The 19,617-nt window shown below is 46.1% G+C and overlaps 1 protein-coding gene across 1 annotated transcript in view; it reads left to right on the top strand.

The window, feature by feature from the left end:
• AKNA (AT-hook transcription factor) overlaps nucleotides 1-17,232 on the top strand; it is a 28,013-nt gene extending 10,781 nt beyond the window's left edge. The window contains exons 3-22 of the mRNA XM_063316463.1: nucleotides 40-1,202; nucleotides 2,254-2,328; nucleotides 4,722-4,878; nucleotides 5,752-5,906; nucleotides 6,196-6,255; nucleotides 6,694-6,821; nucleotides 6,905-7,124; nucleotides 8,313-8,467; nucleotides 8,812-8,967; nucleotides 10,081-10,354; nucleotides 10,781-10,872; nucleotides 11,545-11,771; nucleotides 12,382-12,541; nucleotides 13,007-13,147; nucleotides 13,396-13,505; nucleotides 13,897-14,004; nucleotides 14,528-14,668; nucleotides 15,458-15,568; nucleotides 16,101-16,278; nucleotides 16,736-17,232. Coding sequence (XP_063172533.1) covers nucleotides 40-1,202; nucleotides 2,254-2,328; nucleotides 4,722-4,878; nucleotides 5,752-5,906; nucleotides 6,196-6,255; nucleotides 6,694-6,821; nucleotides 6,905-7,124; nucleotides 8,313-8,467; nucleotides 8,812-8,967; nucleotides 10,081-10,354; nucleotides 10,781-10,872; nucleotides 11,545-11,771; nucleotides 12,382-12,541; nucleotides 13,007-13,147; nucleotides 13,396-13,505; nucleotides 13,897-14,004; nucleotides 14,528-14,668; nucleotides 15,458-15,568; nucleotides 16,101-16,278; nucleotides 16,736-17,024 — 4,100 coding nt within the window. The 3' untranslated portion in view covers nucleotides 17,025-17,232. The remainder of the gene's footprint in view (nucleotides 1-39; nucleotides 1,203-2,253; nucleotides 2,329-4,721; nucleotides 4,879-5,751; nucleotides 5,907-6,195; nucleotides 6,256-6,693; nucleotides 6,822-6,904; nucleotides 7,125-8,312; nucleotides 8,468-8,811; nucleotides 8,968-10,080; nucleotides 10,355-10,780; nucleotides 10,873-11,544; nucleotides 11,772-12,381; nucleotides 12,542-13,006; nucleotides 13,148-13,395; nucleotides 13,506-13,896; nucleotides 14,005-14,527; nucleotides 14,669-15,457; nucleotides 15,569-16,100; nucleotides 16,279-16,735) is intronic.
• The last annotated feature ends 2,385 nt before the right edge of the window (nucleotides 17,233-19,617 follow it).

Here is a 19,617-nt window from a genome sequence, read left to right as displayed (position 1 = left end):
GGACACAGATCTGCTAACGTTATTTCTCCCCATGTTTAGAGGATAAAGGAAGTCCTGAGGATCTTGGCATGAGGTCTTACTGGCAGCCAGATCAGATGCATGAAGAAGGCAGCACTGAAAGTCTAGAGAAGCCGAGAGGGACGTGGGGTGCTGGCAGCCAGGAGGATGTTTATCCTGAGCTTTCCTTTGAGGGTCAGTATGACTTGGACTTCAGCCCCAGTCCTGAGGCCCTGCGAGACCCTCTGGCTTTATATAAAAGCAGCTTTGCCTCGGATAATGTGGACGATGAGCTATCTGAGAGCTCCAATTTCAGCCCCTCTCCCTGTGGACCACCTCCAAGGTGCACCCAACTGGAAATTGAACCTCAGAGCCTGGGTGGGGATGGTCTGGACGTCCCTGAAGCCCGAAAGCTCTCCTTGGAATCAGGGAGAAGCCTGGAAAGTCCCAGGCTCAGTTCCCTAGCAAGTTCCTTGCAGTACAATCAGAGGCTCCTGGATTTTCAGTCCCTAGAAGATCTTCAGGATTCTCCCAGCATTGATGCCGAGACTTTTCCAGAACTATCATGGATGGAGAACTCAGGACAGCCTCTTGCAGAAGACCCTTCAGTTGAGACAGCCCCAACCCCCCAGCTGCGGGCTTTGAACTCCAGTAAGACTGAGGAAAGACTTTTGGATTCAGGAAAGGGAACACAGATGTCCCATGTTCAGGGGCGAGTCGGTTGCCGGCTGGAGGAACGAACACGGAAGCTGAAAGCAAATGCACCCCGTGGGCTATTGTCTAAAGGCACGAGGCAGTCCAGGTCTCTGAGCCCTCGGCGGAGCCCCAGCCAGAAAAAGTCTGGGCATCCTGCTTTGAAAGCGTCAGACCAAGGGACTCCATCAACCCTTGGTGCAAGAGACTTCGCACGATATGGCCGAGGGCAGCTCAACTACCCGCTACCGGATCTGTCCAAAGTGGAGCCCCGGGTCAAGTTCCCCAGGGATCACCAAAGCTACCATCCGCCCCAAGGAAAGGCTTCCTCTGCCAGCAGCAAGAAGGCTACGAAGCCAGTGATCTTCAAGTCTCCTGCCGAGATTGTCCGAGAGGTGTTGCTGAGCAGCGGGGAAGGCTCCCCCCAGAAATGCTGTGCTCCCACAGTGTCTGTCATTCCCGAGGAGCTGAAGTCCCCCAGACAGGCCACGGAGCTGGTGCATCAGCTCCAGGTAAGGTCTCCTGTACGCGCTGCAAAAATTCTTCTCCGTTCAGGCGGCTTGCACAGCTCCATCCTTCTAAACTGCAAGCGGAGGAGAAAGCAACAACGGGCCGGCTCTAGACAGTCAGAGATGCTCCTCCAGAGAAAATTCCCCACACTTAAGAAACAAGCATTTGGGGAGAAACCCCTTCTGTCTGGCGCATAGGTTTTTTAATTTGCAGAGATGTATTCTTTTTTTCGATTCTCGCTGGTATGGAGGTTTGCTCATTCATGTGAGTGACCTGTCTCTGCAGTCATCAATAGAGAAATCTAGGCCAGTAGCCAAAAGCGAGTTGTTTCGTGCATGGTGACGCACACCCCATATGTCTGCATCAACCCAAGCTAGCAAAGAGGTCACAACCTCTATACGTTATGCGAATTTTCCCCCTTTGTATTCCTTTCCTTTTTTGCTTTGTGTGTCCGCGCTTCAAGGTTAAAGCACCATTCAGTAGCACGTCAGTCCTTGGCCTCCAGCAACTTGCTCATACATCTCCACAAACTTGTACCTTTCATACACAGCTTCATCTGGAATTACCACCAAGCTGCAAAGAAGCTCCAGATTGTTATCCTCTGTGATTAGATTAACTGGAAACTTCTTGTCTTTTTGAGAAGGAGGTACAATCTGAGAGCCTCAGATGGTGGGATTCTGTGCTTGACTTTTGATGGAAACGGAATGGTGGGTTTTTAACTGTGTTTCAGTTTGCATTTGTATTGTCTTCTGGCAATGAGCTGTGTCCTGGCAGGACTAGCTCGCTGCATTCAAACAGCAGAGTTTACCAGGTCTGTGATGGCTGCCTTTTTACAGCATGGTAAGTCTAGTTAGTGTACACTTTTGCAGGACAGAATGTCCTGGGAAACACTAGAATGTTCCACTTTTCCTTCAGACCACACTAATCCAGTCATTCCGGCTATCACATGCCAACTTCCAGAAGGAGGACTGGGTCACATCCTAACACTCCCAGAGCATTTCCAGAAGGTGCATCTAGATGAAATACCATGTTCTCTTTATCATCATCTTTCAGGAAGACTATCACAAACTGCTGACCAAGTATGCTGAAGCTGAGAATACCATTGACCGGCTGCGGCTGAGTGCCAAGGTACAAGTCGTTTTGGAACTGTGATGTGACCAAAGCCTTTTCTGTAGCCTGTGCTCCTGATGCTTTGTGGGATACATGTTCTAAATTCTCATAATGGAGCACCTTTTGAGTATACATGCTCAGGGAACAGGCAGTGGCTGGTAGCAGAGCAAAGGCTTGGCGTGTAGAACTTCGTAGGTTCCACTGATCCCTGCTGATTGGAGATGACCATACTGATTCCACATTGCTCTGATTTGATAGAAGGCCATTAGAAGCTATAAGTGGCATGGTCAGAGCTGGGCCATCTAGAACATTTAGTACCTTTCCATTCATCTTTGACCAATTATCGCATTCTGGACCAAATGTTGTCATCATAGTTGCTGGGGGTGATGGGAAGCGGAGTTTGCCAAGCCTAAAACCATGAATGCTGGCTTTGTATCCCAGCGTGGGCTGCAAAACTGGGTTTGTCCCTCAGCTGGGTGTTGAACCTATGGATCTGCAACTCATCTTGGTCCACAAGATTCCTGGTTCCCAGTTAGGCTGTAGACTTCATTAGATTAACCTGAATTAATCGGCACTGCCGGTCATCCTAATCTACTTCACAAAGTTATCCTGGAGATGAGAAGACGACTACTTCTGATGCATTATTTATCCCAAGTTTTCTTCATTTCAGAGGTAGAATTCAGGTTGGCTTAATCGTTGCTGCTATTAGAAAAGAATTGTGAGAAATACTTGCTGCTATAAATCATTGAAGGATCTGCGAGTAAGCCCAGATCTGTCTGGCTCTTAAGGCTGTCTTCAGCCCTACAATTCTGCAAATGCCTCTGGAGAAATGCTCCGGTTCCAAGAGACTATTTAAAAGAAGAAAAGAGAATTGTCCTCCTTAAGGGGGGAAGGAATCACCAGCCTTTCTTTAAGTGACTCAGGCAGTTTCATCTTGAACAGGAAGTGCACATGGGGGTGTGGGGAGTGAGACCGTGCCCCAAAGAACAGCAGTTCGCATTCGCAACGGGCTGTTCCCGCCTTGTCAACTTCCTGTCTCTTAGAGCTGTGACAGATTCTTCCCCCTTCTGTGTCTCCAAGCAGCATTTTCTAAAGCCACAGCACAGCGGTCCAGAAGGGGAAGCAAAGGAGCAGTGGCGTTATTAAAAGGCGTCTTAGGAAACGTCCTGCTGAGTGATGCACAATGTTTTACGTAGCTCAGCACCCCGGTGACAATGTCACTTACTCTTGAGTCTTCCCAGGAGCAAAACCAACTCGCTGTCTCTGTAACGTGCTGCCAGCATCTCAGAGGTAGAATACGGAAGTTCTATCTTGTGAAAATACGGTATGATGGAACTTCCTTGAATCCCTCAAATCCCTTAGATTGATCCAAGACAGTGACCGGTGGCATTTTTGTCCCTGTGAATGCTATATGTTACTTTACAGTGCTGGTGTTTGGGTTGGTTTTTAAAGAGACTTTCCTTGCCTTTCAGTTACTTTCTGTAGTTGATTGCTTTTCCCTTGGAAAGGAAAAAACACTCCCTTTGGACCAGGCAACATTTTATAAATTCTTTTCCTATCCCCCTCCTTCGCCCCAAAATATCCATGAGGTTATCCCTGTTTGTTGGGGGAAATGTCATGTCCACCATGATGCTCCTGCACAGTCACAATGCGCAGTTTATGGAGACATCTGAGCAGATGGGAAGGAGGGCTTGCTGTGGCAACTGGGGCCTTGGCCAAAGAGATGTGGGGCAGTTTCAGAAATTCAGTTCTAGCTGGTCGAACATCAGCAGGAGAGGCCGCTTAGAATTCATTTCCACTTGTGTAATTCATTGGAAGATGGCAATCGGTAAACAGAGAGGACAGGTAAAGATCATAGGTGTTTATAAAATCCAGGCTTCCAGCTTGAAATGGAGGTGGAACATGAATCAAAGGGGCAAAGAGAACGGACGTAATTTCAGCCCCGGAGCGAATGGAGTTGAGGATAAACCCAGAAGAATCATTTTGGTTTTGATCCTCCTGGAGAATGGCTTGTGTGTGTGTGTGTGTGTGTGTTTTAAACCAGACATGGAGTACATAATCTGTCCACATAGACCTCCTTTGACCACCAGGGTTTTAAAAAAAACCCAAAGGCTGTTTTCTTATGCACTCCCTTTTTAAGCAGAAAAAGGCAGGTGTGAACATGGGAGTTTTCCCTGGTGTTTACTGCTGAGTCGCTGTTCTTGGCCCCAAGTTCCTCTGTGCTCAAGTGGGGAACTCTTATTTCTTCCAAAGGTTTTCTGGTGGTGGTTGAGATTAATTTGTTTTGAGCCATCCCAGAGAGATATTTTGTATTCCCGCAATTAAGCCAAGGAAGTACCCATGCGCTGTCTGCTTCTCTTTGGAGATCATGGTGAGACTAAGTATTTCTTCTCGTTCCTTCTGCCTTCCAGGTACGCCTGTACAGTGATCCTCCAAAGGCCAGCCAGGCAGGTGAAATGGGGAGAATATCAGAGGCATCCAAAGTTGTAACATTCAGCATTCCTCAAATCAGGACTGCTGAGATCACAAGGAAGTCCAGCCAAGCATCCCGGGGTGCTCAGGGTGAAGGTGAGTTTGAGAAATCTGCATCCTGTCCTCCTCGCTCTTGGGATAAACAATGCCATTGCCAGTAAAGGCAAAAGGTAAAAACTGGGCAAGTAACTGCAAAATTCTAACTACTACCAATTAACAATAGCAATGTTCTGCAATGAAGTTGAAGTTTGGGACCACCTTGCCCACTCAAGTGGGTTAGGCAAAGCAGGAAACAGCAAAAGGGCTGAAACTGTAGACCTCATCTTGAAAGAGGGTGGAGATATGGGAAGACTAATAAATAAGCTAATCAGTAAACATTAGGAGAAGTTGGCATTATTTGGCAGTCTCAACTCTCCAAAGTGGGGCTTATCGAAAGAATAAACTGGGGGATTTGGTCCCTTTGTCCTGTCTGGCACACCACCCTCTGGTTGAGTTGAACTTCAGCTCTTAGAGGTGACTGAAAAGGAAAAGGACTGGGGGGAATATAGGGAAGAATGTCAGAAATCTGGCTGGCATTCTGAACAAGGGCATCCCAAGCGACAATATTCTGTTACAGACTGGTTGGAGAAAACATCAACATTTTCATATTGTCTTTCTGAGAGAGTTACCTAGAGAAAGTGGTGCTAGTTCACCATCCTCTGTCACCCACTGCTTAAGGAGGGAGCATCTGGTCAACCTTTGGCTGAGCTCAGCAAGTTAAAAAGGGGCAGACCCAGTTAATACCAGGATGGGGTATGACTGGGAACTCCCTGGGCTGTGGGCTAGACTGAGAAGCTGAAAAGGCATCCCCACAGATGGTGGAGCAAGACATTTCTCTATCGTTGCCAGACAAAGACAGACAGACAACCTGGAGACGTCTATTAAATACTAGCTGAACTTAAAACAGGATTTACCTTTTTTGAGTTACAGGAGTTCCTGGACAGCAGGCGCAACACTCATCCTTGGGCCATTCCACAGGGCTGGCTGCTTCTGGAACAAGTAGTCCAATCTCCACCAAGATGCCTTTCTTGGGTGATCATCTCACGCGATTGTTAGCCACCCAAGCAAGTAAATTTCAGACTCAGGCAAGTTTCTTGTGTGCATCTGGCAACTGTAAGAGAATGAGGAGTTTGTGAGTGTGTGTTCCCATTTGGGGCCATTCTCCCCTCTGTGTGTGTGTTGATTTCTGCGTAGAGTAGAATAAACAAACCAGATTATGGGCTGCAATTGTTTTTAGATGTGTGTGTACTAGTTATTGCCATATGTTTAATCTTTCCCTGCATCCTGGAACTGGGATAGGAGACAACTGTTTCACCTCTCTGGTTAATAGAATATGGTTAGTTCATTCTGCATCTTTTTTGTTTTGTTTTTTAGATGGAGTTCTTGGAGGAGTTAATTCAAACTGATAGGCTGGAGGCCCTGGACCAGCTCAAGGTACAGGACTGTTCCTCCTCCCTTTGAGTGACTGTAACTGTACACGCAGTTCTTTCTGCCCATAAAACTTCAAGAAATCCTATTTTTTCCAGTAAAACACTGGGATGTGGAGTTCTCCCAAACGTCCAATCGTGTTTCTCCTCCACCTTTTCCCACTTAGACCTTATGAGCTATTTTGGGGCTCCCTCTTTAAATTTCTTCTTTCTACAAAACTCCAGATTTCCTGAATGTGCTGACTCTTCCAACTTATGCATTTTAATTATTTAAGCCTTGGCCCTGGAAAGAGAGAAAAGGCTCTTTGGCAGGCCATGTCTTAAAGAGAAATGTGTTTATTTGTGCAGAAACCCTGTGCAATTTCTCAACAGTGGAGTCAGAGATGACGCTTCTGTTGCCGTAAATGGATTACTTATTCCTCTTTCAATCTTGCTGCCTGGGTAGGGGTTTGCAAGACTAAAGGAGGCTCAGCAAGCTTTGGAACAAGCTTATCTACAGGCCCGAAATAAGTACCAGCAGTTGCAGAATCAGAAAGAACCTGTGGAGACACTAGGAGAGTTTGATTCCAGCCGGTATGTATACATCATCACCCAGGTAAAGCTTGCTAAAATAGAGGTTTATGCATTTTAGTAATATATATTTTAATATTTTTCAGGGCAGTGGAAGGCAACATCTTCCATCTGGGGATGCGTTTGGAGGCGCTGAAAGAGAGAATCGAGCAGCCTACATGGAGCCAATGGGTTGCACCAAAGAGTTCCCCGCTGGTTGTCCCATCACATCCTTCCTTTCCAGTCCAGCTTTCTGAGGAACAGAGTGGATCCCCAACACCATCCCTCCAAGCCCCAGTCCCAGCTGTCTGCATAGCATACCCTGAGGTCAAATCATGATTACTTTGGAAGGTTCTTCCAAGGAAGGGAGTGATGGAAACAGCCTGTCCAGGGGGTAGTTCAGGGTAGCATTTTAGAGTGGAACTGTAGAGTACAGATGCAAGCTCATCTTCCCTGCTGCAACTCAGATTTCTGCTGGGCCTTGGCTTCAATAACCACAGAAAAGGAGGGCCCAGTGGTTCTTATTGTTAATCATGTCCACCCAAGGTTGAACCCGGAGGTGGGCAACCTTCTGATGGCCACAAAGTATGCTTGTTGGGTGGGGGAGGAAGCAGGGCTGCAACTGCAATGAATTCAATGCCAAATGGGCAAGGATTGGGCTACATCTGTGGGCAGAACCTGGATTTTCTGTTTCTGGTCTATTCTGGAAAGAGGCCATTTGAAGAAGAAGAATGGCCAAACCTCCTTTAGGATGAACACAGTGCAGCTCAAACAATAGATTAATGTGTTCCCATTGGCTGCGTTCACCCAACACACGCAACCTTGAAAGTGAGTTAAGAAAATGGAACCACAGCATTCACATGGTCTACTGTGCCAAAAAAATGAAACACGTCCTGGCTTGGTAAAGGCCTGTCTGACACTACATGCTGAAACATGGCTGAGTTCCTGCAGTGTGATAAACATGGATTTAGTGTGGTTGGACGAGTTGAGGTGTCAAATGGGCCCCTGGGAGATCCAGATTCAGTAAGGGGGTGCTTATGTAAGAGGCCTTTTGTTCCTAGAGGAAAGGTGGGAGATAAATTGTCTATAGGCTTGGGTGTCATCTCCTTCAGAATGGCAAGAAAATGTACCCTTGATCTCCAGGCCTACAGAGCTCTGCTTCTGGGGGCAGGCACAGGATCTGTGTTTCTGGTTGAGCAAAACTCGCTGCCTCTGAAACTTCTGCCTATAGAGATGTTGGGAAATTACCCTTCTTCACTGCAGAGCTCTCTAAATGCTTTGGACCACAAGCTTATGATCTTAGCTAGCCTGGCCAACAATTCCTGTAAGGAAAGTATTTGTGCGCTTCCCCCTACTTTAACAAGTATTTAAATCAATTTCAAAATAATCCACAAAGGACTTTTATAACTCTTACACAATCACATTTTTTTTAAAAAAAAAAGTGCTTTCATGTTGGAATGAAATAGGGAGGTAGCTGTGTTTAGCCTTACTTGGGTTTTTCCATCCACTCATCAGACCTCCACCCCCAAAAGAACCTTCACTCAAGTTCAGATGGAGGGGGACATGAGTTCCATCAGTGATGGGACTGGTGAAGAAGAGGGAGATTTCCTGGAGCTCCCCCAGCCTTGCAAGCAGCAAGAGGAGAACAGCATTGATCCCCTCCTGGACCAGTAAGGCTGTTCTTCGATTTATGTCCATTAGTGAAACAAAGTCAAAAGTGGAGAGCAGAAGGCTAAGGTGGGCAGGCTGCGAGGAGGTCTCACACAGCCTCCCCCGCTGTCATTCCTGGATTCTGTCATACTTTGCACCATCCCACTGATATCTGTTCTTTCCCACCTGATCTTGAGGTCATCAAACCTTCATGGGATGAAGAAAAAAAATTCCAACCACTGCCCTGGGGCTGTCAAGAGTAGACTGGGTGAGAAGTTGGAAGCAGTGTAGGGAAATCTTGTTTGACTCCCCCAATAAGGTAAGCTGTGCTGTCCTGGCTTAATTTCCCACCTCTCATTCGAAGGTGCAGCAGCTTCAACTCTTTGCCAGAGGCCTTGAGTCACAAACACAATGCTTCCTCAAAGGAACTGGGCTGTGCAGCCACCACAGCTGCTGGGACAAAGGGGGGCTCCCTGCAGAAGCCATCTGCAGCTGCTAAGAGAACTCCCACCACCTCCAAGTAAGTCCATGAGGAACCAACCAACCAGCATGCCTTCATTTTCTTGAAAGACCTAAAACGCCATCCCCAACACAGCCAAGAGAAGCTTATCTTTTGGATTTGATACAACCCTGAATCTTGCAAGGGCAGTTTGAGTTCCCAGTTTGAGCCATGCACACAAATATGTGGGGGCTAGGGAAAACCAAAGAAACAGGTATACATGAAGGAGAGTCACTAGTTTGAGATGGGTGGCACTATAAATTGAATAAATGAAGGGGAAATGCAAACACTTTGGGGGGAGAGGAAAAAAGTTGATAAATACTCCTTGCACAGAGGTATCTATCTTCCTAGGAGTAAGGAAAAGCAAAGATCAGACTTGTTGACTGCTGTGCTTGCTTCTAACTTGAAAATGAGTATTCTGAGCCTGATTTTCTAAACAGATTTGGCCATGGTATTCTGCAAGAGTCCCTTTTACTGGTGGTGCGGGTATTCGGGGATGTGACTAAAATTAGAAACGGACTGGCTTTTTTAGCTGTATCATCTTAAGCTGCGGAACAAAGAAGTCTTTGCATTTTCTTTTCTTTCCCAGAGTTGGGCAAAGCAGCTTTAACCTCCCCCACCCCCTTCTGCTGCCTGCTAAATAGGTTATGTCAGCAAGGGGGGGATGCAGAGGGGGAGAATGAAGGGGGGGAGGCAGGCTGGAGAGGAATTTGACAGGAAGGAAGGGATGGCTCAGCAGGGGGCTCTTAGGGGGTGGGAGCCGCAGCTGGGAACCAAAATTCTCCTCCCTTTTTGCATGGATTGAGTTTGGAGACAGTCACTCCCTGCTTTTTAAGTGTTCTGCATCTTTCCCTGTGTGTGTAAAATCTGGCACTGCAGCTAGGCTGCAGCAATGATTTCACTGTGGTTTTAATGCACTTGAGCCCAGCTCTGATTCTCCACAGGAGGTAAGTGCAGATGAAGGTAAAGGGTAAGAAAAAGATCTCTGCCTTTTGAAGTTCTATACATTGCAGGATGCTCCTTCGGCTTGCACAACAGATTGTCAGTTTCAACTCTGATTAGCTTATGGGAGATATCAGTAAATCCTTCAGTTGATGGTGAATTAGCACAGCTTTACTTTTTAATGTCTTATAGGGGACACCAAGAGGAGGCGGCCCCTGAGCTCCCATTGAGAAAGGTCCAGCAACCAGCTCAGCAGATTGGACATGTGTCTTCCATCCAAGCAGGAGCAGTGCTGTGTGAACCTCCTGACATTAGCAGCCCCCCAGTTGCTGTTCCCAAGTTGTCCTCTAGAAGGCAGCAGGCATATTTTTCCTCCCATAGCAGTGTGGCTAGTGGGGTGGGAAGCACAGCATCAGAACCTGCAGGTCCAAAGCTACCACAGAAGATGAACTCAACAGTGTCTGAGGTAAGCCTGCCTCTGCATGATGGTAGGCATGGTGCAGAACTGCTGGATAACTTGGGAAGATTCAGGCAGGCAGCCTTATCCCAAATGTTTCCAAGAGAGACCTTGAAGGAGAGTAGGAGGGAAAGGAGGATGGTTTGTTTCCCCACCCTGGGTCCTTGTTGTATTGGAGCCACTTAAACCTTGACCATCTAAGTCCAGTGGACACTCTTGAATCAAGTTTGGATCTCTAACCAGTTCAATGGAGCTACAGCTCTTTCATGAAGGATGGTCCTGTTGTGCCGGCTTTGACCATGAACAGAGTGAAGAGAAATTGAAGTTAAGCAGATGCATGGGTGATTGAGCCTGATGCCCTTCAGGAATAGTTTGAGATGCTCTCCCTAGATTTTGCCAATGGCTCTATAGGTGAATCTCTTCCCTTTGTGGCAGGATCTGCGCATTGTGTCTCCAGAGACAGACAGTGGTTTTGTGGGATCAGAAGCCAGCAGGACATCTCCTCTGGCACAGATGTCTAAGATCAGGTACAGAGTCTTACCTATTACCTCTTTTTCAGAGCTGTAACATTCTTCCTCTCCCTCCCTGCTAATTCTGCCCTTGTGTCCTCAGTTTTGTGGTGTTGGTAAAGTGAGAGAACAGATGTCTACCCAACAAGCTAGATTGAGCTAGCTCTTAGGGGGGCCTGCACCAATAGACCTGGTGAAAGAAAAAATAGGGAGCTGGAAGAAATGTCATTAGGAGCACTGAAGCTTAAAGGTGGGTTAGGTTAATAGGCCTCACTGGTGATTATTATAATGGCTGATGTGAATGAGGGATAAACCTAACAGTCAGTGTCTGGACACAGCTGAAGTTTTACTAAAGTCCATAACTTAAATTAGGGGTAGGTAGACCCTTCCCAAACCAATGCAGTAGAATTGTGAATCATCCCTAGAACAGAAATAAGTGTACTTGAAGCTGTCCCATTTCAGAGGCAGTCCTGCATGGATTGTTTAACAGCAGATACTGAGGATAGGTAAAAGTGAAATTAAGTCATTCTCTCAGCAGTGACTACATGCTTGAAGCCAGACCTCACTTTCTTACCCCTTCCTTTGTTGAGGGGAGTTCAGGTGGAGAATAGTTTGGGAAGAAAGCCCATGCAGCTGAAGAGAAAACACATGCAATGCACTTTACTAATGCTACATACCTGGCTGTTTCAGGTCCAGGTCCCACAGCATCCAGAGACCATCAGCTGCACTGAATGTGCCTCCCCGCTCACCATCCTCCAAGGAAGCACCAGGGGTGGTGTTCAGACCAGCCAAGGCAGCTGGGCAAGTGAAGCTGGAAGGTGGGAGAAGCAGACACACATTGCCTAAAAGAAGCCCTTTCCAGAAGAACTCTCCCTGCAGGCGGACAAAGGAAATGCCACCAGCAGGCAATGAAAAGTGTGAGTTGAATTCCAGAGGCAGATGGATACCACCTCCACTGCTTCCAGCTACCCCAAGTTCTAGGTGCTTGGGAAGTTTTGTCTCAATAATTATGGAGGCCAGTACCTACCTATCAGAATGTTTCTGTGACAGTGTCTTGCTGTTCTGTAACAAGCTGTCATCTGTCAGCATGGTTTCCTTAGATGACCTACATCATAGCTCACCAGGCCCAGCTACCAGGGCTGAAGAGTAAGGATTAGGGTCATCACTATTCAGATGCATGCCCCAAGTCACAATGCTTGCTTCCAGCAAAAGAGCACAAGAATGAAGTCTCAGGATGTGCAAGTGAAAGAATTATGTCTTACCTTTCCCAAAAACCTTAATTTCCCTGCGATTGCCCTTTCAGTAGGGAGAAGGGGGCAGTGGGGAACAGAAGATGGAGAGAGGGAAGTACCAGGGATAAAATGAGATGCACCCCCCCCCCCTTTTAAGCATTGACCCACCCCACAGTACTCAGTGGTTGCTCTACTATATCTACAAAAAGCAGATCTTGGTGTAGCAAGTTTTTAAGCCTTACCACCAATTGATCCTTAAGGAAAATTCATGCTATGTTGTTCTCTTGATTGCCAGCTCACACTGACTCTGAGACAGAAACTGAGGCACATGGTGGTATCAGCCCAGATGGTACCCCTCCTCCCCATGGGCGACATTCCCCCCGCTCCTTCACAACTTCCTTGAACCTGGCCCAGGCACACCACCACAGCTTTCTTAATTCCCGCTTGGAACGAGAGTAAGTATGCCACTCAGAGAGCGAATGTGGAAGGCAACATGGTAGACCATTTGGGGTTTGGTGGTGAGGCTGAAGTAGGATGGTTGCTCTTCAAAATAGCACAAGTTTTCATCATCCCACATCTGTCTAGAGGAAGTACTTACATAAGGACAGCTTCTGTAAATCCACAATTATTTTTTGATTACTGTGGTGCTCTGTTGCCAGCTCCTTTTGCTGGGAAAAGATGGAGTTGCTGATGGAGGCCTCCAAAGCTTTCCCCATCTCTACAGATTACAGTGATATTACTGTAATTCTGCCCCAATCCCCTAGCATGGGAGATAACAGACTAGAAAACATGTTTCGCTGTTTTTGTCTTAGGTAGACTCAGGATCACCTGGACATGCTCAACTACTATCTACCCTAGTACCCATTGTTGCAGTCAACCTGATTTTCATAGATCCTGTCTTGGTTTTATCCCTCTACCAGCAAGGCCATTGCAGCTCTGCAGCATGAAGTCTCTCAGCTGCAGCAGAGTCTTGAAGAGACGCTCCATCAGCGCTCCACTTCTTCCCATCCGGCCAGAGTCCAGGGCAGTGCCCGCCTTTCTCCAAGCGTCACTCCAGCAGGGTAAGGGATGGACAAAGCTGCTGTTTGATGGGCAGAAGGTCCTGGGCAAACCCTCCTCGGGTAGCTCATTGTTTCTTGCCTACCTAGGCCTGTAACAATCCAAGTGATCTCTAGATGGGCACAGGACTGCATCTGCTCAGGTGCAGTCTATCTTGTCACAACGCAGCTGACCCACCCATTATGAAAGACATTATGGGAAACTTCGAAAAAAGCTAACCTCTGCTCTATTGTGCTTTCTCATTCCACAGAACTTCAGGGAAAAGCGTGGTGGAATCTGATCAATCATTTCTGGCCACAGCACCAAAAGGGAGGGCACAGAAACCATCTTTGGCTCAAGATGGATCCCAGTTGGATTTCAGTATGTGGCCATTTTTTTTAAATGGGATGGTGGTAGCCTAGAATTAGAAACCTGGTGCCCTGTAGAATCTTTGGATTTCGACTGCCAGCAGTGTCTGCAAATATGTATAATGGCAAGACATTGTCCAAAGCAGCTGGGGGACCCTTAATTTAGTTCGGTGGTTAGCTATACACACAGAGAACTCTCTCTAAACAGGATTTGTCTGCTTGTTAATAGTTTGATTCGATCAAGCTAATTGTGAAAACTGGCACGATTTCTTTCCCCGAGTCTGGAATTGTGTGCCCTTAATACAGCTAATGCTGCCCAGTGATCTTTGAACCCCTGAGAGAACGTGGGACTTTACATACCAAACTCATCTGAGAATTAGTGTGTTTTCCTGCTTTGTTGCCAGATCCTTCGGAGTCAGATGATGCACCACCAAAATCCCGGAATGGAAGACACCATACAGCTCCCAAGATAAAACCCTCAAAACAATCTACTGTCCAGGGGCCTTACACAGGTAAGAAAATAATGTAAGCCATCATTGGGTAAAGCAACAGAGACCGTTGGGAAGTGGGAGAACTGCCTTTACTGAATTGTACGTGTCATAAAGTTAAGCCTCCTTTGAATCAAATGCAACCCTTGGTGATTTCACATACATATCCAGAGTGTTTTCTTGGCAGTGCAATGGAAGTGTTTTGCCATTGCCTTTTTGCAGGATGTTTTCTTAAAAACATCTGCAGTCTGCCTCTACCCGAGTGTTCCAGGCAATCTTCTGTCCAAGTGCTAAGCAGATCTGACACCCCTTGGCTACTTCTTTGAGGTCCACCAAAGGCAGATAAGGGCCACCACCTACCTGGGTACATAAAATTCATGCACAAGTTCATATTTACCTCCAGAAACTGACTCTGACAATGGCATGATGCAAATTCCTTCCCTCCACCATAATTTGTAATTTTGTTGGATGACCCACTGCATCTAGATGAACATTCAAGTCATAATTTTATCCGCACCTTCTGGATTCTTTGTATTTGGTTTCCTAGGGACGTGGTATCCCATTTCCACTCCTAAGTCTGAAGAGCCAAAGACACTTCAAACCTCTGTGCTGTGTCTCGGTTGCCAAAATGTCAAATTGCAGCATGGGGAAACCCCTGGAAGTCACTTGGATGACAAGGAAACCAAAGGTAACGATTCACACAGGTTGTCACTTTGTGGTAATGTCCGTCAAGTCCACTGACTTTCAGCCTTGTGACTAGAAACTCTGAAGCATCCCTATCTAGGTAGAGGCCACCAGGACTGGAGAAAACAGTCCTTCATGATGATCCAGACCAGTTGAGGACTCCTAATGTATTAAAAGTGTTTGGCTTAGTTTCATCATACATTTTCAGACAAGCAAAGAGATGTGCTTCAAAAGATGGGGAGATCTCCCTATTCAGAACAGTTTATGGGCAGAGTTCAGGGAGCATATGCACAACTAGGCAATTCCAGAGAAATGTGAAAACATTTTTGCAAGTGCCAAATCAAGTTTCAACCAGCTCCGTAGCCTGCTCCCCCATCACTTTTGCGATAACAAGAGTTTAGCCCAGGCAAGGATGGAAAATGATTGGAACCCTTGATTAAACATTAACTGGCCCCTGATTTATTGCTGAATTCCAGTTTAAAAATCAGGACCTCTCCTTGGTCTTTACCTTAAAAAGCATTCTTTCCTCCATCAACCACAAGTCTCAGCAGATTCCCTGCAAATAAAATAAGGCTTGCAAAACTATGAGGTATGCCTTTTACAAAAGGAGATGCTTTCTGAAGATGCAAGATCCCCTTTGCTTATTGTATTTCTAGCAAAAGCATCAGAAACTAGGGCCTGTTTTTGAAGGCTTCTATTTCCACGTCGGGCTGTTCAGCGTTGTAGCCTACTGTAAGATAACAGATTTTGTTGTAACAGGAATTATGGCCTCCCATTCAATTTTTTTTTTAAGGCTGTGATTCCCCAAGGGATGGATCCAGACCCACTAAGCAAAGAGCAACTGTAGGATGGTTATGTTGTTCATGTAAGGATTCTGCAAATTTCAGCAGCAAAGACACAGCCGGTGAGACAAATCTTTGAGGGGTGAAGATGGGTCAGCCCATCTTTGAAGTGTTTAGAAGTTCCTCTCAACCCAGTTTATTATTCTGAAACCAAACCCTCATACACACAGCTATCCTCTTCCTTAAGATACTGCATCTGTTTTCAGCAGGGTGGGGATATTTTCCTTCTCATTTTCTTTTCCATATTCAATTGTTTTCATCTCATTGTTGCATCCAAACAGAGAAGCTGTCTTTATGCTTCCAGGCACAAGTATTTCATTCCCCAACATTTGATGTCACTGATGCACTTTGGCTAGGAATTTGCCCAGGCAGAATGCACTTTTATGCCTTAATGCATGGGGGTGGGGAGCTCTGCACATCTTTTGAGGGAATGGAAAAATGCACTGTTGCCTTCAGAAGCAGCTTTGGGGGCAAATTCCAGATGGGCCTTTACTACTGCATGGTGCCTGAGATTTCCTCCCTCCCCCAAGAAAATTTAAAGATTTTAATTGGCCCAAGGTAATTGATAAATGTCTCTGTCCTTGTTCCTCTCAGGGGCGGGAGATGGCAAAGAGAATGCTCCAGAAGAAAGCTCTAGAACACAACCGAAGTTTAACCCCCACCAGCAACCGAAACAGACAGGCCTCTGGTACTTGGCGGTGCCCTCTGCAGCTACCTCTGTCAATTACATCCCTACCATTCCCTTGGCACCGTACCCCCTCTCATCTGTAATGTAAGTATGGCTCTTCCCAACTGGAGCCAATGGGCTCTGGAAGGTGCGTTGTTTCTCTTACGTAGCGGTGGGGAAACAGTGAATCACAACTCCAGGCAGGCTTAGCAGACAGAGACTAGCAACATCTGCAGAGCCACAGCTGTCCCCTCCCTGGGCTAGACAGTCCCACCAAGAGAAGGCTACATGTCATTTCTCCCAAGGGATCAGCCAGTGTCAGGGCAAAACCCATTCATTTGTAAGGTAAGTTGAGGGTGGTCCATGTTGTCTTCTTGGCAACGACACAACATTGGCTTGCTTGACTTCCCAGTTAAGTCTGCAGCCCTAGGTTTCATGCTGATCTCTCATCCAGCCAGGTCCATCTCTGCTGAACTTCCCCAAGATCAGTCAAGGTTAGCTAGGTGCCATAATCTGCTGTGATTGTTGTTTGACTTCCCAATTTCTTTTTCCTTCTGGACAGCTATTCTCCTCCACTTGGCACTACCTCAGTCTGCTCCTCCGTAGCTCTTCCTGCTTATGAAGTTGGCGGGCAGCAGGCCACAGAGTGGAAAACATCATGGCAGCATCCCCAAGAGTATCACTGCTGTTCCAGGACCTTCAGCTGCACCAGGTTGGAGGACTTGAACTGGACCTTAAGCCGTGCTGTGGAGGCTGCCAAAGACATGAAGTTCACCACCCAACAGATGAGCAGATCTCTGAGTTGGGCCCTAAGGAAGGCAAGGAGTCCGAGAACATCTTGCCTCTTCTGATGAGAATGGACCAAGAGGGAAGAAGCCCACTTCCTAGATTTAGTTGAACTGGGAATAATAAAGGGGACCAAGCTGCCCATTCTGGAGTCTGCACAGAATGTTTCTTGTGTTTTATATGCCAAAGGAAAATGCTGTAACCCCTTACTTGAGAGGAGGGAATAGCATATCACAAGTATTAGGGAAGTAGCATCTTGCAACAGCACTTCCTCCCTTCCCTGGACAATTTCGATGACTTCTGCTTTTTGAAAGTCACCTTTGTCCTGACTTTTTGGCTTCCTCTCAGGGATGATGATGATGATGATAATAGGCAGCTTTGGCACAAGAGGCAATGTTGCATCCTGCTAGAAAGATGAGGAAAATAAAAACAAGATACCTGCATTGTTGAAATATATTCTGGAGAAGGTTTGTATTTTAACTTTGGCCAAAGGCCTTTGACCTCCTGCGCCATCTTCCTGCATGGGGTGTTCCCCTAACGGAGTTTATCCATTCATTACTTCACCTTAAGTCTTACAACTTTTCAGTTGGCCCATCAGCAAAAGGTTGCCTGTGGCAGTTGTACTTCAGCAAGCTGATTTATCCCTTCTCTAAGAAATCCAGTGGATGTGATCTCACAGATACCAAGGCGCTGCTATTCTTGCTGTAGAATAACTTCTGCTCAGTCACCCATCTTCTCTCCCAAGCAGATGACCTTCCTTGAGCAAGAGCCAACTTTTCCATGCCATCAATCAATATCTGCTGCTGTCTACTTAGAGGCACCCAGCATGCCATCAATAAGCTGAAGGTTGCCTACTAGAACTTCTTCTGGCTACCCAAAGAGCTGAAAGCTTAACACAATAACACAACTCACTTTCCTTTTACAATATGCATGTGATGATATATGGTGTGGGTGAATCACTCAAAATGCAAGCTGAATCACTGATTCAATGTGGACAAAGAGGTGTGTGCGAGAGGGAGAACATGCCTCAAAGGGATTGGAAAGCAGATGGTGCTGAATTTGCTAAGACCAGTGTGCATTTGGAGAAGACATTCCTTCATTTTTGTCTGTTCTGAGAGAAAGATGAAATGGTTGTGTAAAGGTACTTGCAATCAGAATGTATGTATGTATGTATGTTAAAAATCTGCTGTTCCAGCTGAGAGCCCTGATTTGCCATTTTTAAAACTCATCTTTAAATTTTTAAGCAATGTTTCCCTATTGCAAATTGTACTGTTTTATGTTTTTCCTCTGGTATGGAGTCCTCTGCCTGTTTTGGACTGCAACTTCCATGGCTATGTTGACTTGGCTGTATGGGAACTGTAGCGTAAAATGTCTGGTGGGAAGCCGTAGGCTTCCTCCTGTAGTCTTAACCAGGAACCTGTTCTTTGGATCTCGGGCACTATTAATTTATGAGGAAATCAATATGGAATCCACAGTCTGGGCCCAGCTGTTTTGTGCATTTGCTCAAATACTGGTTCCCTCTGACAATTCCCTCCAGGTTGATTTCCAAGCCCTGAAAATGGCATCCTTTCCCCAGGTTATGAAAACATTTTGGTCAAGAGCAGCGGCAACATTGGTAGAGCATGTTGATTTGAATCAGGGTTAACCTTGTTTATGCAAGAGGTTTTAGTGGTTTAGCATACCATGTAAATACAGCCACTGGAGATTAAGATGGAAAAATGGACTGCTAAAGAACAACGCTGGGGAGGAAACGATGTGAATAATAATTGGGACTGTTACTGGTTGCAAATTCTCAAATTGAGTGATTGCGTGGAGTCGCCTTCTTCCTTATTATTTGGCATTGAGTCCATCTGTAAAGTAGGTTGTCTCCAGAAATCTGCCCACTCCTAATTTAGGTCACAGCCTCCAGCAGTAATATACCCATTGGATTCCCAAGTAGCCACACGGTAATAAGTTCCTAATAAATGGATTAGAGTTGCCACACTGTGTCTTCCTACGTGTTGCCCTCCAGCCAACCCCGAATCTATTTTTGAGCCCAACATTTTAAACCCCTGGTACTGTAGCTGTGGGAGCCACAAAAATTGGGTCACACATCGCAGGAAGCTGGCAGAGTTCAGGCCTGTTTTCCCTCATTTTAAAAAATAATGTTTAATCTCTTTAGCACATAGAAAGTTAGCACGGCTAGAATGGTTCTGCACAGCAGGGTTTTCCAAGACACTTTCTGGCTACTTTGGAAATTATCATCCTAGGTATGTTGTGTATGTTAATTTAGAAAGCAGAGAGGGGAACTGTGAGTTTGAACCATGGAATGTTCCCATTTGCATGGAAGCATTTCTAATGCGAGAGGAAAACTTACTCCTCTTTCTGCCCCATTAATTGCTCTCTCCTCTCAAAAACAGGGGCAGCAACTCCCATTCTCACCCCCTGAAGGTCATGCCAAGTTCCACTTGGAGCCCACAAACACTTTCTGATTCTAAGAATGGGACATCGGAACGCTTTCATTGCCATCCATGGAAGTTCCCTAATTATTATTTGCAGCCATTGCAATCAGAATTGTGAAAAGGCCAGCATTGTAGCATTCTCCTTTTCTTCAACAGTAGCTGCGTTTTTCATTAAATCGTTAAATGAGTGGGGTAATTATGTCTTTCTGTTAATAAA

Source organism: Candoia aspera, chromosome 16 (genome assembly GCF_035149785.1).
Source record: "Candoia aspera isolate rCanAsp1 chromosome 16, rCanAsp1.hap2, whole genome shotgun sequence".
Classification (NCBI taxonomy): domain Eukaryota; kingdom Metazoa; phylum Chordata; class Lepidosauria; order Squamata; family Boidae; genus Candoia; species Candoia aspera.
Note: the sequence above shows the minus strand (reverse complement) of the source record. Positions and strands in the feature narration are given on the sequence as shown.